Source organism: Uranotaenia lowii, chromosome 3 (genome assembly GCF_029784155.1).
Source record: "Uranotaenia lowii strain MFRU-FL chromosome 3, ASM2978415v1, whole genome shotgun sequence".
NCBI classification, from domain to species: domain Eukaryota; kingdom Metazoa; phylum Arthropoda; class Insecta; order Diptera; family Culicidae; genus Uranotaenia; species Uranotaenia lowii.
The window spans coordinates 141,628,018-141,653,435 of record NC_073693.1 but is presented as its reverse complement, the minus strand read 5'-3'; the positions used below and the strand labels follow the sequence as shown (position 1 = coordinate 141,653,435).

The following is a 25,418-nucleotide window of genomic DNA, read 5'->3' as shown; positions in this document are numbered from 1 at the left end:
TAAGTATCAAAATATCTCATTTTGATATAATTTTGTTTTTCCCTCCTGATCGGGAAGATATGACTTTTAGTTAGTCGAATCACTTATGTTCTCTAACTTATTTCGAAGCTTAAGTTGATAGAAACGGTCTTATCATACAACTCAATTAGTATGAAAACATTTGTGCGTAGTTTTAAACGAATTTTTTGGGAAACCATCAGCCCAAAAATACCTCTTTAATGAACATGTATTTTTTTCAACTTCCAACACTGGTGGTGTATTTCGATTGAAGTTGCATGCCAAGAAAAGGAACAAAATTTCTTTTAAATTTTTATTCAAAACCTAAATAAAATATTCACTCTTTTAGCTTTCTAGTATTTTTTAATTTTTTGCCGAGTTTAACTGTAGGCATGAGTATTTATTGCAAATTTTTCAAATGAATGTCCGCGTTTGAAACCGCATGTGAATTTAACAGTTGCACTAGAAAGGTGAGTTCATCTGATTTTCATACGGTGATTTCCAACATAATTGCCTCGGATGCAGATCGAAAAAAATTAACTACATTAATAAAGTACAAACAACCAAAAAATTCGGTATGCACAGATTTGAAACAAATTATACTCTTCGCAATGAAAATATATTCAGAATTTTTTAGCTCAATTTTGATCTGAAAAACATGAAAAGATATGTTGGCATGCCAAGAATAGGACCATGCCAAAATAGGGCTCACTTACTCTATACCTTATTTTGATATACGTACAACTTTTTCTAAAACACGGACATCGAAGTCAACGGCCCAAACCGTACGTTTATGAGTTTCGCTCAACAGATTCATAAAATTGAATCCAAGTTTTAGGAAACCCAAAATGGAGCACAGTTATAGAAAAAAATGTGGTTTATTGACATCCCGATCAGGAGAGCATATCAAAATAATAACTCAAACGTATCTCACCAAGATATTTACATCTGATTCAGTTATAATTAAGTACTCCAAATTTCGAATTTCAGTTTCTCTAATCTGAATTATATCTTATTCTGATTGACAAACTTGAATGGGGTTGAGCTCATATTCAATGATCAAGATTTTTTTTCGGATTGTCCTAAAATAAAATGATTATATCTTATTTTGATATACGTACAACTTTTTCTGAAACACGGACATCGAAGTCAACGGCTCAAACCTTTCATTAACGAGTTTCGCTCAACAGATTCATAAAATTGAATCAAATTTTTGGGAAACCAGAAATAGGGCATGGTTTTATCAAATAATGTGGTTTATTGACCTTCCACTAGAAAATTTTCTCGAAGTACTCATATCTTGATAAGTTATAATTTTGATATAATTTGTTCTGTCCAATATCAAACTATGCTATCTGAACGAGATATAATCTTGATAGGAGCATATCTGAAACTGATATAATTCAGCTATGATCGTATGGATTTTTTGATATAATTTGAGATATTTTAACATCCTACGAGTACTGAATTATATCTCATTTAGATAGAAAAAAATAAGTATCAAAATATCTCATTTTGATATAATTTTGTTTTTCCCTCCTGATCGGGATTCCACTAGAAAATTTTCTCGAAGCCATCATATCTTGATAAGTTATAATTGTGATAGATTTTGTTCTGCCGAATATCAAACTATGCTATCTGAACAAGATATAATCTTGTAAGGAGCATATCTAAAATTGATATAATTTGGCTATGATATCATAGATTTTTAATATAATTTGAGATATTTTAACATCCTACGAGTACTGAATTATAACTCATTTAGATAGGAAAAATATTAGTATCAAAATATCTCATCTTAATATAATTTAGTTTTTCCCTCCTGATCGGGATGCTTCAATAACTTATAGAAATATATGCGACGACGATAACAGTTGGATTTAGATTTTTATTTCAATACAAAGCTGAGATATATAGAGTGGTCCACGGTTCCCCATGGCCCACGTTACCCACTCTCCCCTACACTTAAGTCTTAAGTAGAATTTAGATCTCTTCAAAGAAACATGCAGTTTCTCTGAGATCCTGTATGTATGTGTTCTTTTTTTTAAGCATTACGCATCAAATTAAGAATATTTTATTGGTTACTAAAATTTTTTTAGGCCAAATTGAAGCTAGAATCTAAAGTTAAAATTTGTTTTGAGATTAATATCGCAAGTGCCAAAAATAGAAAGTCACTATTGAGCTAGGAAACTGTTGTCTGAAAAAATATTCTATCCGTCTCGAAGTCTTGCAACTCCAGCATCCCTCGTCACCATGCGGCGATATGTTGACGAAGCTATTTGAACGAATCTCAACCGCCAACAAGCATATGTTGTTGTTGATTCTGGTCGCGACGCGCGGCGGCAAACTTCAGATGAATTCTCCGCGAGACGCGCGCTCGAATCTTTATCTTGTCCAACGTAGAACTCTGGGCTAGAGCACTACCGACTAGACTAAAGTTGTAGTTGATGGCAGATGAATCCGCGCGACTTGTTGACAAAATCTGGTCTGAAACCTAAGGGTATAAATATGCCTTCCGAATGAATGTCGCGTTTTAGTTTGGTGCTAAATTTTCCGCGACTTGGTTCGATTCCACGGGGCCACGCGCGCGTTCTTTCGTCTTTTGGTTGGTTGGGTTTTTGGTTTTCTGATTCGGGTTTTTATATTTTGAAGAGGATTCATGGGGAATCCTTAAGACATAGTTGGTTGATCTACGACTTGAGCGAGCGGAAGTGATCTGCCTTGAGGGTTTTTTTTAAAGTTATCATCAACTCTAAGTGGAAGACCTTGTCTTGTCAAAACTGCAAATACTCGATTTGCATTCGAAAAAAGTGCATAAATTTATTCTGTGTTCGAAAATATTGAAAGTGACAACTTCGGGAGATTCTTCTTCGAGTGAATGTGGAATTTTGAGGCGAGATTCCAAAACCAGTGCCTGAAAATGGTGAGTGATGGATGTGATTTATCTACATTATGCTAAGTAGAAATTTGAATGTTTGAAAAATTATGCTGATTAAAATGCCAAGCACGTTATCGGCAGGAACAGAAGAATTGTGGCCCACCAGTGTTCTAGAATGTTAATCATCAGAAGAAAATACTAGAGCTTAACCCAAAGTGCTGGGAACCGGATCTAGATTTGTGAACAGGAGCTCTAGGCCCAAGTGACAGTTTCAAGTGTGATCGGTCGATTAAATCTTAGCAGTGGGAGTTCCATCACAACTGGAGGATGCTGTGAGACTTCCTCGGTTGATTCAGAACTAGGAAAACAATCTACCAACTCTACCAACTAAATCGGATAGGGAGACAAAAATGGAGATAAACTATTGTGATTTACTGTGATGGGTCGTATATGCAAATATGGAACGGCAAACGGATTGAATTCATCATGAGTAAGTTGGCAAGAATGCCGATAATCATGACAGTGATTAGCATTGTGTCAAAACCGAGGAACGTGTGATATAATTATGTGCTTGGAACACTCCTTAGAAGGAAATATTTAGAATCATGAAATTTACAATAAAATATTTAAATTACTTTCAACAGCAGGTAAGTTTTTGAAACATTTTCCATCAATAACAGACCTTTTTATCCTATTTCTATTTGATATGAAAAAAAATCATCCGCAAATAAATCGTGTTTAAATATTTTGATTCATAATTCCGATTATTTAAAGAAAAACAATTAAAAAAAAGTTTATGTGTAAATTTTATAAAATATGACTATCAATGCAATAAAAAAAATAATGGATCGATATTTTCAATCCAATAATATCATACTCATTTCGATATTTTTCACCGCACCTACAACCATCATTTGACGAATGTTAAAGTACTTCAATAAATCAATTTTAATACAGTTTAAATCTCATGTGGATCACATTTCCAAAATTATTTTTAAATGCACTGCTCTTAAAAATTTCAACTTAACCCTTCGTTTCATGATTTTTTATTTTCTCTTAAAAATCTTTTTATCCTACACAGGTTTTTTTTCAAAAAATTTTTCGGCAATATCGGTGAAATTGTATATTCTTTGAGAAAAAAGTGTTGAGAATGAGCAATAAGCGATCAAATATATTCTTTTAAAAATTTCACCGATATAGCCAATAAAATAATTTCATTTAATAAATTAACGATTATTAACTCTTCATGCCAGATTTTTAAATTATTTGAAAAATTTAATTTAAGATGCGATTTTTACAGCAGATTTAAAATTAATGTTGAATATCTCTGTATTTATTTACATGTATTTTCTGTATTTTTTTTTATTTAAATTTCAAATCAGATTTTACTTTATTACATGTTAACTTGAGTGTTCAACAGTAAATCAGCACAAGCTCCAACATAATAAATAAAAAATTTCACTCAAACAACATTACTATGAGTCAAAATAGATCAAATTCTTTGAATTAAATCAAAAGTAAAGTCAGATAAGAATTTCTAGTTAAGAAAATTGTATGCCAATTGGCAACTTATATTTCGTTTCCATCCTTTTTTGTATTTCCTAGTATCAAAATATTGAGATTTCCGTGTTTGACATTTTGGGTTTCTGAACTTAGTATATTTGTTAAATAAGGCCCTCAGAGCCAACGGTTTAAGGTAAGTTTAAAATTTATGGATTTTGAGTTTATAATGCCAATGGATTTATTGTTTTTAAAACTATATTTGATGATTTTTTTTTCTGATTTTTAGAATTTTTTTCATACATTTACCCTCGAAACAATAAAAAAAAAACAAAAATCAACTAGGAAGGGGAGGGGGAGGGGGGGGGGAGTTGGTTTGGTGACAATTTTTCTATAAATATATTTGCTTGAACAATGCATTGGGGAGAGTGGGGTAGCGTGAGCCTCTCTCAACATCTCAGATGTGTGTTGAGACAAAAAATCTCAATCCAACTGTCATCGCCGTCGCTTTGCATAATCATATTTTTCTAAATGTTGTTGACTTAGATACGTATTATATTTACTACTTTTATTTATCATGTTCGAAAAAAATCAAAACATTAGTTACATTATTAAACAAGCACCCGCTAATTGCAGGGAACCTAAAGTTCATAAGAAAAATAAGATCATATGCTTATGAACATAGCTTTGTCATGTTCTTTCACGTGGAAAAGGAATTGTTGATAAAACATCAAGAAGTCACACGAACGCAACCAATTTGTTGATCATAGCTTGTGGGGAATCGTGGGCTATATTTTGTGGGATATCATAGGTCACCTATATTTTTATGTTTTTATACACATTCAGAGCGTAAAATACGTTTTTCCTATCTGAAATTTTTTCTTATGCCAAATAAAGAGTTATGGATTATATTTTAACCTATATTAACAACTAGCTGACCCGGTAAACTTCGTTTTACCCGCTACTTAAAAAATCGTTGGAAAATGTTTACAGTTCTTTAACTCCTTCGTGCTCGTGAATCAGTTTTCATGAAAATCGTCTTCAAGTTGTTCGAGTTTTGTTCCGTTTCTAGTTGATTTTGTATAGGAGCCTCCCTTCCATAAAAAGTAATAATCTCGAAACTATTATACAAACCACCTCTGGCCCGAAAACCTTCGGATCCCAAATTTCATTTTATTCCGACCGACCATACGTGATGGTGTTACAAAGAAAACGCCTCCATTTTTATATATTAGATTTTAATTAAACGTTCGAGAGTCAGGTTTAAGGAACTATTCGACCATACACAACTCTCTTTTTTATTTCCTAATTTGAAATTGCTGTAAAATTAATCAATGAACTATAAAATTTCAGATTTGGGTAAACTCATAAACTTCGTACGTTATCTAGTCAATTTGAATTTGGTGGCCTAAGATTCCCCACAATTTATTAAAATCCAATAAAAACTCCATTTTTTTAAAAACAGACAGAACTCGGGGAAATAAATATATTAAAAAAATAAAAAAAAATGGGTATAGATTTTTTTTTTAAATGTAGAAAACCTTTATATTTTTTTTCTTTTCATCTTTTATAATAAAGAAGTTATGAAGTTAAGAAAAAGGGACCCATGATACCCCACACTACCCTACATAACTAAAAGTAATAATTTAAAGGTTCTATATTATTATTCAGGTTTGAGTTATTTTTCATTCAAAGTTGTTATTTTTGTGTTTTGAATCCTCACTTTCGAAAATAATTTGTTAACGAAGCAACGAAATAAGCAATTTTGAAACTTTTATTTTGCGCAAACCTTTTGTATTAACCTAAACTAGCAAGTAATAAGCTTATTATTTTTATCTTCAAACATAACCGTCCTGCGGATCAATTCAGAATTAATTATTACTCTTGAAAACTCGATTAAAATCATTAATTTGAGTATGAAACTTTGATATTTCCATGAAACTAATAAAATATATTTCCAGCTTCATCAACAAAAAAATATATATATTTTAATAATTATAATTTATTTCATAATTAGAATCTTGTGAACGTTTTTATTAAAATTGGAATTGAGAGGTTCAACAAACTAAATTATCAAAATGAATCCATTTTTTTTATATTTCGGATTTTCTTTTGGGTGGGGTTTTAAACCCCACTGACTCTGATTGAATATAAAATTTGAATTTTGAATCAAACTTATGAAACTACAAACGGTGTTTCGGGATTTCTCCTTCTCACACATTAGTGTTGCTATTGGGGCACTGGCGTTGCTCGGCACTTGGCTTAGGCTGTACTCGGAAACGAGTGTAGAGCATTCCGGAAGGAAGTGTGGTGCTCTACAAATCGTAGAAGATAAAGGTGCGATTTACACAGCGCACAGTCGGATTTGAGAAGTGCGGACCAACCATGCCCTCTCATATTTGGCTTTATTGGATGATAAGTTCTTATGCTATACATCAGAATTATAAAGAACCCCTTCCTTCCTTCTCCTTTTTGCAAGGCTACAGGTTCTATAACAATCAAATTTGTTTCACTCAAATAACCATATATCTCTTTCTCGTATCACACGCTTCCATATTAAATTTGGATCCATTTGCAAGATAAGTTTTCAAGTTATGCCACAAATTCTAAAGGAGACTCTGTCCCTTTCCTATCTCCCCACTGGAAGGATGGAGTGGTACCACTGATCACACTGACATGACACTTAGAACAAAAATCTGATCATTTTCTGTTTAATTTTGCCACCAATCTCAGTATTGCGAACCTCACAAAATTTGACAAAGAAATCTCTGTAGGAAAAATGTACCTGTTTGATACGATTGTATCGTTGATTTGCCTTTTTTTCCTTGAAAATTGGATGAAACTTTCTAACTGGAGTAGCATTTCATCAAAACCGATCGATGCGCACTCTGGAATATTATCCAACATACGAAACCGAGTGTCCAGTCAGTATAGTCAGTGGTGGTACCAAATATCAAAAGAGACCGGTTTTTGTTTTCAGATACCTTTCATAAAAAATTTGGTTCCATTTGCTCTATTTGTTCTCGGGATAGGCAATAAAAATCGTATAGGAGCCTCACTTCTCCCTTTCTATCTTTCCAATTGAAGAAGGGAGGGGTCGTAAATAATCATAGAAATATTTCTCGTACTCAAAAACCATCCCATGCCAAATATTGTTCCATTTACTTAAACACTTTTCGAGTAATGTAAAAAATTATACAGGAACCCCCTCCCACATATCTCCCCACTGGAAAGAAAGAGGGGTACTTAAAATTAAGAGAAACATTTATCGTACCCTAATTCCATCCCATGCCAAGTTTGGTTCCATTTGCTCGATTTGCTCTTCAGTTAAACAATAAATTGTATAGAACTATCCCCCTCCCTCCCTTGTTTTTCCTCATTGGGATGAAGAAGGGTTCAAATAATCATAAGAACATTTCTCGTACCCAAATACCGTCCCATTTGATTCCATTTGCTTAGTTGGTTTTTGAGCTATGTAAAAAATTATAAAATAGGCCCCCTTCCTTATTTACATTTCCTTACAGGAAAGAGGGAGGGGTCCAAAATAATAAAAGATGTATTTTTCGTATCCAAATACCCTCCCATGCCGAGTTTGTTAACATTTACTTGATCGGTTCTCGAATTATGCAAAAATTTGTCTTTTGTTAGGGAAACCCCCTCCCCCTTCCAGTTAAAAAGAATGGATCTCAAAATATAATAGGAATCTTTCCTGGCCTCCAATACCCCCACCTGCCAAGTTTCGTGTAAATCAGTTCAGTAGTTTTTGAGTTTGTAGGGAACAGACAGACAGACAGAAATACACTTTTATATATATAGATGAAAGTTCCCATTAATTGAAATGGGAAGAGTCCTTCAATACAACGAATCATTTAATTTCAGCAAAACTTGTTTGCCAAATAAACAAATCAACTCATGAAAACTAAACGCTTATATGTTTATCATTTTTTATTATATTTTTCCAAAATTGTTCGAATTTATCATATTTCTAAGATAATACTTTAAATCAGTGGTTTTCAAACTTTTTTCACCCACCGCCCCCTTTTTCAAAATTTTCAAGCTCAACGCTCTCCTGGGCAAATTTTTAGAAAATCTTAAAAAAAAATATAATCTGGATTGTTGTTAACACGTTAGTCGCCATGGGACCCATAAACGAAATTTACGCAAGACAGCCGCTCAGTTTAGCCACGCGTTGTAAATCTGGAGCTCTCTTGCTTTACTTTAACGCTCCGAGATTTATTTTGGGCGTCAAACGTGCTAAACCATTCCGGTCTGGTGACCCGGATTGCATTAAAATATGCCCGGATTTTGTCCGGATTTATTCACATTTTTTTTTGGCAAATCTAACAAAAAAAATTGTGTTGAAATTGTTTTTATTTCAATTATGCCTCCAAAACGAAATAAAATTTTATAAAATAATTATGAAAGGTTTTTCGGAAACCTTGAAAACATTTTTAAAATCTGTCTTTAAATTTTGATGCGAAATTTTTTTTCCATTTTTTTTCTTGATTTTTGTTGAGTGATGACTGGGTTTTGATAAAATTTGCCCGGATATTTCCCGGATTTTGGTCTTAAATTTTAAAATCAAATACCCGGATTTTATCATGTTTTATTTAAAATTGCCCGGATTTTTTGGCCCGTATACGTGTCAAAAAATGTCTGGCAACCTTACTCCAAGGGCCTCATTTTGCTTCAAATCTCCAGTAAACACTTAACTCTATGTTAAGTTTCCTGGAAAAATACTTAAACTGATTGATTAGTTTGTTTTGATATCAAATCATATTTTTCATATCTATCTAATCAAATTTTGAATTTTGGTTAAAAAAAAATCTATATTCACCACTAATTTACATTATTGAATACAAATGAATTACTGTCATTCCGGTGAAATAACGTAAAAAATAGTAGGTATTATTTCTTGTTATCTGAATTTGAGTCCTGTTCAAAGTTTGGCAGCTAAGGCGGGTCTTAAATAAGATACTAATAACTGAATTCCGCCAATGTTAGTGATAACCGAAGAGGTTTAAAGTCTCTCCATGGCAAATGGCACAATAGATTTTTGAATCAATTGCAATAAAAATGAACAAATAACAACTTAAAATGAAAAAAAGCTCTTACCTCAAAAAATTCTTCAATATTTTTTTTCCAACAAGTCACCAGATAACAGATTACGCCTTTTTACACAGATTTTTCGAAGGATTTTTCTTTTTAGCAGATTTTTTGAGACAATTTATTTTTAAGATTATCAAGCATTGCCATCAAAAACTTATCTTTTTCAGTATAATCCAAAATCAACTTACAAAAGACCGAAACGCAAAAATATAAAATCTTTGAAAATTAAAAAAAATCTTTAGATACAATTTTAAGGGAAAAAAACTATTCAGATTCTGGGAGAAAATTTGCTTGCAGCTCTCTGAAATTATTTCATTCTTGAACCTGATGTTTAGTTCTGTAACGTAATTTCATTGTTTCGCATCGAACCTACTCGTTGTTATTTCAAATCTACGTTGTTCAGTGATTTATGAAATTGTGAATTACGACCCCATCGCCCCCTGAGCCCTTCCAACGCCACCCAAATTTTAAAATTGAGCTCACCACCCCCTGGAAGATCTCAACGCCCCAAAGGGGGCAGTAGGGACCACTTTGAAAACCACTGCTTTAAATCATTTCATGACACCAAAAACTAGATTTTGTGCAAAACTTGATCATAATCGTTCGAAAATCGTTCGATTTCTGAAACATTTTGCAATGAATTTGTACATCCCGACCCCCCTTTAACAAAGGGATTCATTAATACGAAAACTCATACAAATATAACAAAACCTGCCAAGCAACATAATGAATCATTTAATTGTATTCAAATATGTTCGTGAAGAACTTTTTATGAAAATCACTTGTAAATAAATCAAATTGTGTCATGTATTATGTTATTTTCCCATTATGTCTCCCATAAGTCGGAGCGGTTTGTAACTATTATAGAAACCATCTCCGGTCCCAAAAACCCTCAGATGCCAACTTTCACGATGATCGGTTCAGTAGTTTCCGAGTCTATAGGGAACAGACAGACAGACAAACATTCATGTTTATATATGTACATAGATATGGATAAATTCCCTGGCTATGCAAAGCAGTTTTTTGAGATTTTTCATTCCCATCCTATGGTTACACAGCTTTCAAATAAGCAGTCAATAACGCAAAAATTAAAAAAAAAATAAAATAAAAATGTCCTTTGTTCACATGAATTGAACTGAAAGAGTCAAGAAATATTTTTCATCCAAAGTTATATATATTTTTTTTGTCTTTATTAAAGAGACTTTCAGCCTTTGGCTGGTTCGTCTCTGGAAGTTATATATTCTTTTTACCTTTTAGTACAAAAAAATATATATTTAGTACAAAAAAACATTATCTACATATAATATCTCTGGCGATTTTTGAATAAAAAATTTTGTTGCTATACAAAATTAAAACTCGTTGAGCTAGTTCAGGACTAGATGGATCGCTACTAACTTTTTTTTGCTATTTCTGGCTTCAACTGTATACTTACGTTGCAATTTTAATGGCTGTCTTACAATCTCCAATCTTGCAAACAAAGAATATTAGTGCTTCGCAAACTAAAAATAAAATTATTAAAAAATAAACATTATTAAAAAATAATCATTTTTAAAAATAAACATTAACGTCACCTTTTTATTTGTTCCATAAAAAATCACAGAAACTGTTGCAAGAACTATGTATTAAAAGAAACGAAATTCAACTAAATTCTCATCATGATGATAATATTCTCGCGTTTAAGTTCTATCTTTTGTTGCCAGACGTGCTGAGATCAGAAGGCTCTGTTTTCAAGGGGGCTCAATTGAGCCTTTAAGGGTGGGGAAGTGTGGTGAGCCGCTTCAAAAAAAAAAAAAAAAAAAAATACTTCTATGTAGTAGAAATTCTTAAGTTGCTGTCAACCACCAAATGAATTTACCTGTAAACCTTCTACAATAATTTCAATAATCATGTCGACCACTCCCAGTGACGAAGCCCCTCTCGAGGACTGTTGGGATACCATCAAAACAGCCATCAACAGTGCGGCGGAGAACGTCATCGGTTATGTGGAGCGATCTCGACGGAACGACTGGTTCGACGAGGAGTGTAGGAGGGTGATGGACGAAGAAAATGCCGCGCGGGCGGCAGTAGTGCAAAGAGGCACCCGTCGAAATGTGGAAAATCACCGACAGCGGAAGAGGCAGCGAGTCCGGCTTTTCCAGGAGAAAAAGCGCCGCCTGGAGGAGGAGGAGCTCCAGGAGCTGGAGCAGCTGCATCGTTCCCAAGAAACACGAAAGTTCTATCAGAAACTCAACGCATCCCGCAAAGGCTTCGTGCCGCAAGCCGAAATGTGCCGGGATAAAGACGGGGGTATCCTGACGGACAATCGTGAGGTGATCAAAAGGTGGAAGCAGCACTTCGATAAACACCTGAACGGCGCACATGCAGGAGATCAAGACGGTGGGGGAAGGTACATCGCCGGCGTAGCCAACGACGAAGACGAGCCACTCCCAACGATGAGTGAAGTTAAGGAAGCCATTCGCCAGCTGAATAGAAACAAGTCGGCTGGGAAGGATGGCATCGCAGCTGAACTCATCAAAATGGGCCCGGACAGGTTGGCCGATTGCCTACACCGGTTGATAGTCCGGATCTGGGACATAGAACAGCTACCGGAGGAGTGGAAGGAGGGGGTAATATGCCCCATCTACAAGAAGGGCGACAAATTGGACTGTGAGAACTACCGAGCGATCACTGTCCTCAATGCCGCCTACAAAGTGTTGTCCCGAATCCTACTCCGCCGCCTAACGCCACAAGCAAACAGATTCGTGGGAAGTCATCAGGCCGGCTTCATGGAGGGACGGTCTACGACGGACCAGATATTCACATTGCGGCAAATCCTCCAAAAATGCCGTGAACACCAAGTCCCTACGCATCATCTATTCATCGACTTCAAAGCCGCATACGACACGATCGACCGTAACGAGCTATGGAAAATTATGGACGAGAACGGCTTTTCCGGGAAGCTGATCAGACTGATCAAGGCGACGATGGATGGAACGCAGTGCTGTGTGCGGATTTCGGGTGAATTGTCGAGTTCATTCGAATCGCGCAGGGGGCTTCGACAAGGTGATGGTCTATCCTGCATGATGTTCAACGTGGCGCTAGAAGGTGTTATTCGACGAGCGGTGGGCGAAATGCGGGGCACGATTTTCAACAGATCCAGTCAACTTATCTGCTTTGCCGATGACATTGATATAGTCGGCAGATCATCTGCGGCGGTGGAGGAGATCTACCGCAAACTGAAACGCGAAGCAGGAAGGATTGGGTTGATGATTAATACGTCCAAGACGAAGTACATGCTGGCCTGCGGATCCGAGACCGACCGAACCCGCTTGTCCAGTAATAACAAGGTCACGATCGACGGCGACGAGCTGGAGATAGTCGAAGACTTTGTCTATCTCGGCTCACTGGTGACCGCAGACAATGACACCAGCCGTGAGATCCGGAGGCGAATTATCAGCGGAAGTCGTGCCTACTATGGACTCCACAAGCAACTGCGGTCGAGAAGACTTAGCCCTCGCACGAAGTGTAACCTGTATATGACGCTCATTAGACCGGTTGTTCTCTACGGGCACGAGACATGGATATTGCTCGAGGAGGACCTGCGTACACTCGGAGTATTCGAGCGACGAGTGTTAAGAACCATCTTTGGCGGCGTACAGGAGAACGGAGTGTGGAGGCGAAGGATGAACCACGAGCTCGCGCGACTCTACGGCGAACCCAGTATCCAGAAGGTGGTGAAGGCTGGCCGGATACGCTGGGCGGGACATGTTGCGAGAATGCCGGACGACTGTCCTGCAAAACAGGTGTTCGCTACGAATCCGGTAGGAACAAGACGAGCGGGGGCGCAACGAGCGAGGTGGTTAGACCAAGTGGAGCGTGATCTGGCGAACGTGGGGTGCCCGAGAAATTGGAGAACGGTTGCTATGAACCGAGTGAATTTTAGGAATTATGTTCGTCAAGTTATGTCGTGAGACGGAATACTATGTAAATAAAAATAAAAATACTCCCAGTTTAAAACATCGAGCCTTTTCAATGAATCCTTCGAACTTTAACTTCTTGTCGAAGGTTGTCGACAAAATTGAAGCCACACTCCATAAACCAGATCTTCCTCCGGCGGCCGAACCTTCGAAAAGTTGAACGTGATAATAATGCTGACAATTCGAGAACGAGCCTTGACCAGCCGCGCCTCAACATATTCGAAGACCGGCGGCGCATCAAAAAAGTGATGCTTCTTTTAGTATCTTTGTTTCGGCAACGAGAGTGAAATTATCGAAAAAACAAAAAAGAAAACCAGTCCGGTCCTGCAAGGCAGATGACTTGTTCGTAACCTTATCGATGACGAGTCTGGATGAGGGGTTGAATGGTAAATTTATCTGGTTTATTTCGAAACCATCTGAAGCCGCCCTTTGAACATTGTTGCGAGTCCTCATTAATTTTTTACAATTGCCAAATGAGTTGTCTTGCAAGTAAATTAATATGGAGGCAAAAGGTCGTTCTGTATTTCGGAAAAGATATTTCTGAGTAAATTTTTTTATTTTCCAGCTAATCTGAAAGTACAAACCAGAACAGCTTTCTTATAATTTGTCCGAGAGATCATCTTCTATTGCTATTTTAAGAACATTAAATGGATTTTAAAATCCATTAGGCAAAAATTTTATCGCTTATCGGACAACATTCTCTCGTCCATAAAAGTCATTGGGCCACTCGTTCAAGATTAATTCTAACAACATTCACAAAGTAGCAATCAACGTAGTTGAAATTAACGAGCACATCGATTCATAAGCTAGTGGGTATGTATCTTTAATTCTACACGCTATGGGTCGCTTGACCTTAGTCGCTTCATCAACACGAATCAAGCGACTGACCCAAGCAAACTTCAACTTCTGACTCCTTAACACCTTACCGTATGTAACTCGTAGAAGCTGTCTTCACCTTATAGTGGCCTAACATCCTCAGACAAGCTTAGAGAGGTGGACCATGTTTAAAATCCTAACTATCATACATCATCGCCATCCAGTGTTATCAACACATGTTTTTCGTTCCTAGAACTTGACGCGAGCGTCCTTTCCTTCCCATTAGATGCGCGCGCGACTCAACGGAAGAAGAAACACTATAAATTAGTAGCGGCTAATCGCCTGCAGCAGCTGATTAATTGAAAATACGTGTCACAGAATGTCATCTGGCAAGGTACAAACGAGTTGAGCGTTCTCAAGATGGAATTATCAGCCGTTTGACAGGTGGAAAGCATTTACTCCATTCTTGTCATCGTTTTTCAATAGCCGCTAGACTGAAGAGATCGGTCAGTGGATCAGTTATCTAACTGAATCAAAACTTCATTGTCCAGTTGATATATTTAATTGTAAAACCAGCTTCTGCCATTTGAAGACCTTTTATTAGATAGACTTGTTAAGAAAAATGACGATTGATTCAAAGAAAGCATAATAAGCACAAAGCCAGACTTGTTTCATTTCGATCTATGAGGAGAAATGTTCAAAAGAATCAAGCTTACTCATAAGAACAAATCAGTCTTTTCTCTCTCTATATCGTCAGTTAAAAAATATAAATGCATTTTGTTATCTTGTCATACGAATAAAAGATGCTCCATATCGAATTTCATCACTTGTTAAACGCTGTAGATAATTATCTATTGGGTATTTTTCCTTGAAAATTAGCATGAATCAATGAAGCAATTTAATGTTGAGAAAATTTTTGAGACAACCAGCAACTATTTTTTTTTAAATTTAATGTGCAGTAGGATGAAAATGGATGCAGGGGAAACATTTCATCATCAATCATCAAATGTGAAAAACGATCCATATGCATTTCAGCTCATTCGGAATTAATTTAGGGTGTCTCGAAACTTTCAAAATCAGGATATTTTCAAACTCGCCTTAGAAGGGACCTGAGGAAATTGGAGAAATCTTTATTTTAATTTTTATACCAGAAGACTTGAAATGCATAAAACGTTGAGAACTGATGGTATCTCGAAAAAATTTTTTGGATAAAAGTCGTCTTTCTGAGAATCTTGAAATTAAAAAGAGGACATCCTTATTCATCAATTATTGGACCACCCTAAATTTGTGATTTGTTTTGATAACAACTAAACATTCGATACATATAAAGCCAAAGCCGAAAAAACTTTTCAGCCCCAAAATACCGATTTTAGTGTTCTCAATTCAATGCACATTTTACATAAAAAAAGTTGATTGGGAAGTGTAGAGCAAGATTTTTTTTTTTGAATATTTGCCAATATAACGAACGAGTTTTTTTTTCATTTTCTCTAATATCACTTGTTTAAAGCATTTTTGAACTTCGTAAACCGAAGATCACTTTTAATGTGAAACCTGGAGCTGAATCCGAATAAAAAAAAATCAGTTGAACAGTTTTTGATTGGAGCCGATCTCAAAAGAAATATTTCATTTTAAGACCACATTACGGTTGGAATTAAAACATAAAAGATAATCCGTCTATAAAACAATTTTTTTTTCAAAAAAATGCGTTTTTTATCGTTTAGTCGATCAGAAATTCACTAGTATGGGAAAAAGAGGTTTCAGATTGATGATATGCAGACCAAGATATTTGAATTAAAGTAGTAACACGTTTTTTGTTTTTCCACAATGTACTATTTGGATCATAAACTTTTTTCTGTTTTTTTCTTATTCCATTTTCGGAAAATTTTAACACCATGATTTTAGAAAAAAAAAACAACGATCCATACACAACCAGAAAAAATATCAGATCGTGCATCAATTGGTCCTCTCAATCTCCTCCTGCCCCTTTGTTGTTTTATTTAATTATTTGCATACCTCAAAAAACTTTGTTTGGATTTTTTTACTGCCAAAAATAGCTATATTTTTTTGAAAAATTCAGGACTCAACAAATTAGTTCTGAACTATTGCAACGTGTTTTGAATTGTACGTGAAATGAATATTTTCATTCAAAAATCACCAGAAATGTACTGAAAGTTCAAAAAGCCATTTTTTAAATATTTTTAGGTTTTTGCAATACATTTCATGTGAACAAAACCCAATCGTAACTAGTACTCCAGAAATGATATTCGATCCAAAGATTTAAAAATAAAAATTTAAATTTTAGTGTTTTTAATTGCTAATTTAATAGCTGTTCAGCCGTAGGATGAAAATTTAAAATCGCAATTAACCGCTTTGCATAGCCTATGAGTTTGTTGATTTATATCACCTCCGCAAAACATATCATGAAGTAATCGAAAGCTCCAGAAAGCAAAGCCTATTATTTTACAATACTTTTCAATGGATTCCGATTTTTCACTTTGAAATGGTTATAACTTTTTTCGTGAAATACTTTACTTCTTCTCAGTTGACAAAAACTGAAGCATATGAAAAGGAAAAATCAATATCTAATGAAAGACAAACTTCATTTCAAACTTATTTGAATTCCCTGGATTTTTTCATATGCAACATTCTTCTTCCATACAAATCTCCATACAAAATTGCACAAATTCATTAATAACATGCAACTGAAAAAACACTAGGATTGTCTTTTAACGTGACATGTTTTTTTTTTGCTGAATGGGGATATAAACCGTTTCTATTCATTTAAGTGTAAAAAAGCGACATGATTAGATATAAGATGAACAAATTTACCAAAAATGATCATTCATGATGAAAATTGTTGAATTATACTGTGCTTGACTTCATTTTTTGAAAAATTTTTAATTTTCAGGGGAAAAGAGGCAAAATGAGTCACTTGTCGTAGTCAAAACATAAATTAGAGTATACCAATCGATTCAGTCAACATTTTTACACAATAAAGTATGGTTTTTATGACTTTCATGTTGCAAGGTAGAGTGCTACAATAGGAATTATAACTTAACACCCAAAAAATTGGAGAAATCGGGCAAAATGAGGCATTCAGAGTCGTTTTATCAAAAAGTGGTGTAGACCATTTGATTCCTCTTGTTGTTTTACAAAAAAATGGTTGTTTTTTCAAGCGAGACGTCCTTGCCTGAATTGGGTACCGTTTTTGGCTCGAAAATTCCCACTGTGCGTTGTTTTTTAAAACCGTTGGCTTTATAAAAGAGTTGTCCTATAAAACAAAGCATAAATGTTCCAAATGACTTATTGACTATTTAAATTTTTATGAGGCATCTTATAAACAAATTTTCACTAAGGTAGACCAGTGCTTTTTTAATGGGGTAGTCCTCAAAATAAATTTAATAGAAAAATTGGAATAAATAATTGAAATTAAATTTAACTTTCAAGAGCCCCGGAAAGGTAAAAACAGAAATTTGTTTCTAGGTTACACAGATGCCGATGTTTTATGAAGTTGTATTTTGTGACTGCAAACAAGTTTTTGTCAACAAAAAACTATATTGATCTAAAATATTTGATTATTCAAATAAAATATTTAAAACCTAGTTTTTGGTTTCATAATTTTTAACCAACATCGGATAACTCGACCCATCATCTTTGTTACATTCAAGAAAATTTACACAGGCCAATTTTTCGAGACTATCTACAAAATGTATGGGTTTTGTTTTATTCGACATGACCCTTTCCGCTGCCACCCTTATATGCAGTGAAAATATTGTTTTCAATTTTTCTAAGATTTCTAATTAGGTTTAAAAAAAAAGTTCGTTAAAGCAAAAATGATGGAAACTAAATCGACTGTATTTTTCTATGATTTATTTTTTAATATTGATTTATAGTTCAAAATTAATAGGCTAATTCTTCGAATTCTTCGATTGTTTTTTTTAATTTAAATTACAAAAAGGACTAGAAATGAATGATTTCAAAACCTTTAACTGTACAAAAAAACTTAGGAGACAATGAATAGAGGTGGATGTGTTCATTATAAATGATCATGCATTTTGTAATCTTGATAATCAATTTTTAGACATGATCTAAATACAAAAAAAAATTTGAAGCAAAACTTTGTTTACGAATTTTGATTTTCAGGTTGTAACTTATGTGAATTCAGGATTTTTGAATTCATATCTATATTTGTATTGTGCTTTTGATTCATGATTTAAGAGTCTGGATAATTATTAATCCAAATTTTGAAATTAAAACTAATTTTTTATTCTCTCAATTATTAACTTGGATGTTTTTAACGTAAGCCAAGTTCATAAAAAATTGTAGATAAAAATTTTCTTTCATTTTTATTTGGTTTCGCGTTATCATTCTTCAAAAGAATAACGTAGCGGACTGAGTCGATTTTGTATATCCTTGGGCCTGCAATCTAAAAGTATTTATTTTTGCTCAAAACTCATCTATGAGTTTCTCTAAAATTCGAAATACCTCGCTAGGCCTTAATAGTGATGTCAGTTGAATTGATATTTATAAATCCCAAAAGACATAAATACCCCCATTCACCAGATTATAGCTATTTTTTTATCTTTAAGCGATACGAAGCTGAAATCTTCTACAAAGTCGTCCAGAAGGAAAATTCTTTTGAAGCATTCAAAATTTCATAATTCATAATTGGCAAGTCTGTTGCCTCCTGAGCAGATGTCCGCGAGTTCGAGCCCAAGAGTAAACATCGAACACAGTTGTACCGGATAAGTTTTCCAATAACGATCCGCCAACTGCAACGTTGATAAAGTCGCGAATGCCATAAAGATGGTAAAACGACTATAATCGAAACAAAAAAAAGATTCATAATTGACTCAAAACGATAGAAAGATCGCTTCCACAAAATAAAGAAGAATTCAAAAAAATTAAAATTACTCCAAGTCGATTTAGTCTATTAACGCAGTAGTTCATTAAAGGGTTTTTTTTTAAATTGAAATCGAAAGTAATACACCTATTTGTATTAGATTCCAATTTGAAAAAAAAAAAAGTTTTAAGTACTGTTTCACAAAAAATGGTATTCACAGAGTGGTTAAAAAAACAAAAATGAAATTTCGATTGGGAATTGAACTACATATGTGTATTTTGACAGTTCATGGTTGATCATTAAATGCAAAACTGAACAGTTTTAAATTATTTAGAAAACATGTAGGTATTCTCAATTGAATAATTTACAAAAGTTTTTATGAAGGTTATAAGTTGGCTAAGGTTAGTAGTTCTAGTAAAATCTCTTTTCTCTTCATTTAATTTGAATATTGTTACGAAATTTTTAATATTTATCAATTACAAACATCTCTCTATTCTCTTTCAATAATGTTATTATTCGCCGGAATTCAATCGAAGCTCTCAAAGCAAGAAAACGCTGTTTTTGATAGTTTCAAGCTCAAGCTACAAAAGGTTTTTTTTATTATTATGTGTAATGCAAGTGGATAACAAGATTTTACTTACAAATTAGTCTTCGAAAAATACAATATATTCCGTGAATAGATCGGAAGAAATTTTACCACCATCTGGAACTAAATAACAAATATGTAGCAAATAAACTGATTTTAATTTAAGAGAAACTTTACTTTTCGTTGGTGCAACGTGGTTTCACTTCCAAATTTAAGGGTAAATAGATTTTTGAATTATAAAGAGGATTATGTAAAACGTCAAAGATCGCTGTCAGATTGATGCGTGTTATGATTCGAATACGCGTAACATTATCCGCTACGAGGGGTCTTCTTGCACGCAACAGTTATAAAATATTTAAATTATATGCTAGTTTTAATGGCATTGCGGTGAACGTTACGACGAAAATTCTCGATAGAAGAATTACAAATTGAAAATTAAATGATGGATAGATAAGGAGAAAATTTACAGATGTTGAAAATGAGCCAAGAGCATATTTCATGGAAAGCTTCAAGGTGCGTTCTAGACCCTTTGTCCCTTATCAATTGAATGGCTGGGAGAAGTAATAGCGAGAGGCGCAATTACGTTCACCCATACCCGATGGATTGGTAAAGCAAAATAAGAAAATTGTAAAAAAGAATATTTAAATTAGTCTACACTTATAAAAGAAATTTAATGAGCAATAGTTTCCGTAATTCTTGGAATAACATCTTCAAACATGTTAAGTTAAGTTTTATGACTAATAATAATTAGAAAATTTTTCTTCATGAGCAAGCTACCCATTATGTGCAAAAGTTTATCAAATGACAGTCTCATGCTTACATAAGTTCTCACAAATAAACTCAGTTTTAGTCGTTTGAGTATTCGGAATAAATATCGTGGTATTATTCGAAAAAAAATGCGTGAAAAAAGAAATCTAAAATGAGTGGCCACGAAGAGTGCATAATTAGCCCTAAAGTTTCCATAATCCTTATTTTTACACATTTATCTTTATAAAAGATAACACAAATTTTCTTCATTTTTATTTTCAACACATTTATCTTTATAACGAATACACAGAAAAACAATTGGATTGTTAAGTTTTTTGGGACTGAAAAAAAAAATCAGAGAATTTTTTGTGTTAAAACACCATCATTGGTGGTGTTTAAACACCACCATTAATAATGAAAAAAAAAATTAGAACGTTCCGAAGACTTGAACTGAAAATAAAAAAAATTGATAAACATTTGGTAGTTTTCAAATCGAGACTCATATAAAATTTTCGAATATTTGCTTTTTTGAGGATTTAAAGTATGTGCATATAAAAATATTGAATTATTATTTAAATCAAATTTTCAATACATCTAACATTTTTGAAGATTCTTGAAGTCAATTTTAAACACAAAATCCTTATAAAAAAATGATTGAAAATATATCCCACACTTTTTACCATGTTCAAAAGTAAGTTTGGACGGTGGAAGTCACAACGAGAAACTTTTTCTGAATTAACATTAATGATGTTATAAACTTAAGCTTTATGCAGTACAAAAATGAATGAAATATTTGCACGAAAACGATGCAAATTTATACGATTGGTTTTAGATCTGTTTCAAAAAATTTAAAAATCCAATCAGAAGAGAAAAACAAAATTATATCAAAATAAGATATTTAGTTATTCATTTTTTTCATATTAAAATGAGATATTATTTATCACTCGTATGATATTAAAATATTAAAATATCTGAAATTATAACAAAAAGTCCATGCAAGAAAAACTAAATTATATCACCCTCTATTAATCAAGATTCAAACTCAATCTGTTAGAATATTGTATACATCTTTTTATACAATGTTTGCTTCGGACTTGTACAACAGGTTGCTTTTCATGTATTGTTTCAAACTTGTACAACTCTTGAAAAGTTTCGAGGAGATTCGAACCTCGACCTGCGAATTTTACGAAAATCTGTCACAAAAAGCTCGTATTGGTTCTATTTAAAAAAAAAGTATTTTCAACCGTTTTTTTGAGAAATACTTCCCTCTTTGTTGATAAAAATGTATAATTGAGTATCGATATTGTATTGTAGTACTCACCGAAAAGTGTTGGTTAAAATTTCTCTAAGTAAATCACTCAAGACTCCTCTCTCCTTCCCCACCCTCTGTTTTAGTATACTTTTTAGTGAAGAACATTATATTCAACAGTTTAAACTCATCTTAAGAGAATTTTTGATAAAATTTGCATTTTTTTAGAATTATCTCTAGTGTGACATGTATGCGAAGAAATATGAACATAGAGACTTTGATGAAAATTTCGTATAAGTTTAGAACAAAGTTAACTTGTTTGTGTTTTTATTCGAAAGTTAACACTAAACGAGACCGTTTACAACAAAAATGTGAAAATGACTCAAAAGACACATGGGATAGTATTGCTTGAAACGGCAATACAGTGTTTATTCTGAAGAGTAAAAAAAATTATTCTACAACTGTCAGAGAGAATCAGAAAATTCGATACATTAAATTAATCCAAAATCATGAATTAAAACACAAGCTTTAGAGTTCTGTTACACTGTATGATAGTCATGACGGGACACTTTATAAATCTACAAAAAAAACACCGCATTTGAGTCACAACAATGCACTGAAGAAAAAAACGATTGAATAATGTCTGGCATCTGTCGTTAAGCGAACTGATGATTATACTTCATCCTGCGGACTTATGCAAATAAACCCCCAGGACTCATCGATAATCATCTGGAATAGCAGTTATCTTCAGCTCATCATTGTGTTGGATTAGCATTCAGGAATAAAGTGTCAATCATTAGTCAAAATGCGCGAAGAAATGCGACAAACTTCTTTTCGATCAATTTTGCCGACAGGTTCTTGGAATCTGTTGAAACTTAACCGCTCGCCACTTCAAAAGACTTCAATTAAGTAAAAGCTTCAAACCTGTTTTTTGCTTATCTCTTGTTTATCTAGTGTTAAAGTTTCGGCATCCAAGAATGTTTCTGTGTCGTCTAGAAGGAAGAAAAATGATACTCATTTCGGACACATTCAATCGTTTTTGATGACAGATCAGCGACAGGTTAACGACCTCTCATCGCGTGACTTAGATCGATAGCGGTTGTCTTACAAGTTTTATGGATTTTATTTACCCTCAATATTAAAAATATCTCAATATAACCTTGAATAAAAGCTCATAAAACTTATCTAGGGATTTCGAATCTTAGAAAGAAACACGTTACAAATGATTATGTGGGCAATTCAAACTTCATTGACAGTTTAGCGCCACCTTTTTATTTTCTCGTTTTCTATGTGGTACGCCTAATTGACCAACAGTCCATAAAGCAATAAATTAAGAACTACAACTCGCCCACAATGTCACCGTTCTAGTGGTGGTTGTATTTTTTTTTGCACCAAACCGCTTCATCAGCCACGGGACAGTTGTTAGTTTTTTTTACAAGTCAACAACTAGAAGAAAAACAATCCTACCGACAAGCTTCAGCGACCCTTCTTAAGCTTGTTAACAACTGAGAGAGAAAAAACGGCTTAAGGTAGCTCGGACACAAAACACACTACATTTACAAACTTGTTGGACATCTTGTAAATTAGGGTTGTTAGTTAGACTCAGATCTGCAAAAAGCCTCAAATGAGGAACTAAAAAATAAACAAACAATCTACCATGGGAAAAAGTTCTTCAGAACAGACAGAACAGTTTTTGCGATTAGTTTGTTTTATGGACGATGTTTTCAACTTGTCTTCTGGCTGAGGAGACTGAAGGCGTCGTCGTCGTCATCGTTATTCGGTAGCGTTGCGCGATTTCGAATACATCACCTCACCAGAGAATTTGAGTGGAGCTATGAGGAAGATGTTTCGCGAATACCTACATACTTCACACATTTTATGACCTACGACCTGTGCGGATGATGGATTGGGAACTGCTTTATTCTCTGAACTCTTGGCGCTTGACGTAAGTGGGTTGTATTATTGAGCTGCCAAAAATAGCTGGACCGAATGATAAGCTTCTTTGTTTGGCCAAGTTCTTGTAAGTAAATCCAGATATCTTAAGATATACAATATTAATGAAAAATTTCATTTTCTCATATTGAATGAATATATTTATGGAGTGTATTCGAAAAAAAAATGCTACACTTTATGGTGTGAATAACTTTTGAATGCATGAATGTAAATTGATGATATTTTCAGCGAAGCTATCCGGTAATGTAATCTTTACATATGCACATTTTTGTGATGTTCTGTCTAGTGGATTTTAAGATAGCGTCCAATGCAAAAGGTTATTGACTTTAATATTAGGGCAACACGTGCTCCATCTGTAATGCATACTTTGAACCACCTTTTTTTCAAATCAAGGCTACTATTGATTACGATTGCTCAAAATATTGAATTTAGTCGAAGTTATAACAAATTTAACCGATTGTCCTCCTTCGGCACAAAAACAACATATTTGACTTTTTATCACTCCATCACCGTTTTTGCATAAAAGCGCGATTCCAGATCCAAAGTAAACAGAGTATAAAATTGTTGGGACTTATTGAAGTGCTTCGCAGGGAAAACGGTTGCTTTTGGAGGCAGTCTTTTTGTATTTTCAGCCATTCATCGAAAAGTTTCTGGTTGGAAACCTGCCAGGTGACCGCTTAAGAGTTCGTTTTACTATACATGTCAAAAATTTTCAAAATATCTCTCCACAAGCAGTTCAAATATTTTGCGCACGATTTGACTAACGTATTTTGTTTATTTTGCCGGTGGGTTTCTACCTTAAAAAATTGAAGTCAGACCTATTAATAAGTCAGCTAGACGAATCAGTCAGAAATTTTTTTTCTATTTTGATCACTTCCTCTATTAATTTTTTCGGATTGAGATTGAAAAAACCTCTTACAATCCTCTCACTTCATGTAATCAGTTACCTTTAATTTCATTTAAATTTCACTATTGGCTCACTATTGGGTCCTCTAGGTCTTCTTAAACTTTAAAGTTTATGAATTTTGGTCGAAAAATTGATTTCCAGTTGTTATTGGATGACCCACTGGGACTTTTCTGAATTTTTCTCGATCCTGCCCAAAAAATTTTGGCAATGAACTTTAGTATTGGACGCTAACTCAAAAACCATCTTACAGATTGCCACCAAATTTTGAACACGTATACATTACATTATTAGGAAGATTCACTAAAAAATACACTCCTTATTTGCAATTTATCAGTTTAACTTAAAAATTATTTTTTTCCTTTTTTTATAATAAAAAGCTTTTTTTTCTAAATTTTAGAATTTCATTGTGATATACATACATCTTGAAGCTCTTCGATTTCAGAATTAAGTTCTGTTCTTCTATTAGAAATAAGAAAACCCTTGAACCATGGGTAGATCTCAAGAATATTCAGGACCCACTTTTTTACCTTGGGTCTCAACTTATTACTATCCAAATTGCGACACTCAAAGTAGTTATTAACTGAAATTTCTGACAAAAGAATAGTTAATAATTTTCACTAGGTACGATAGCGTTTTTTATGTTCTAACTGTAATTACGCATCATCTTTTGAAACGCTATCTCATTTAGTGAAAATTGAAATTGGAAAAATAAGCCAGAAATATTCGATCGGTTCCGGTACTAGCAGTATAACTATCTTAAAATGACATTCTAGAAAAACATAGATAACACAGGATGGCCACAAAACCTTACAATCTGGGAAAGCATTGGGAGTTCATAAAAAAAACCTTAAGTTTAGGTTATTAAGGTTTCAGTCTA

At 33.9% G+C, this 25,418-nt stretch overlaps 1 protein-coding gene across 2 annotated transcripts in view; it reads left to right on the top strand.

Moving 5' to 3' along the window:
- The first annotated feature begins 2,547 nt into the window (after positions 1 to 2,547).
- Positions 2,548 to 25,418, top strand: part of LOC129756626 (mucin-2-like) — an 80,251-nt gene continuing 57,380 nt past the window's right edge. Inside the window, exon 1 of one of the 2 annotated variants that reach the window (XM_055753536.1) lies at positions 2,548 to 2,920. In XM_055753536.1, the coding sequence (XP_055609511.1) occupies positions 2,876 to 2,920 (45 nt within the window). In that variant the 5' untranslated portion in view covers positions 2,548 to 2,875. Of the gene's footprint in view, positions 2,921 to 3,256; positions 3,523 to 25,418 lie in introns of those variants that run through there. The other variant, XM_055753537.1, reaches the window with a different exon arrangement.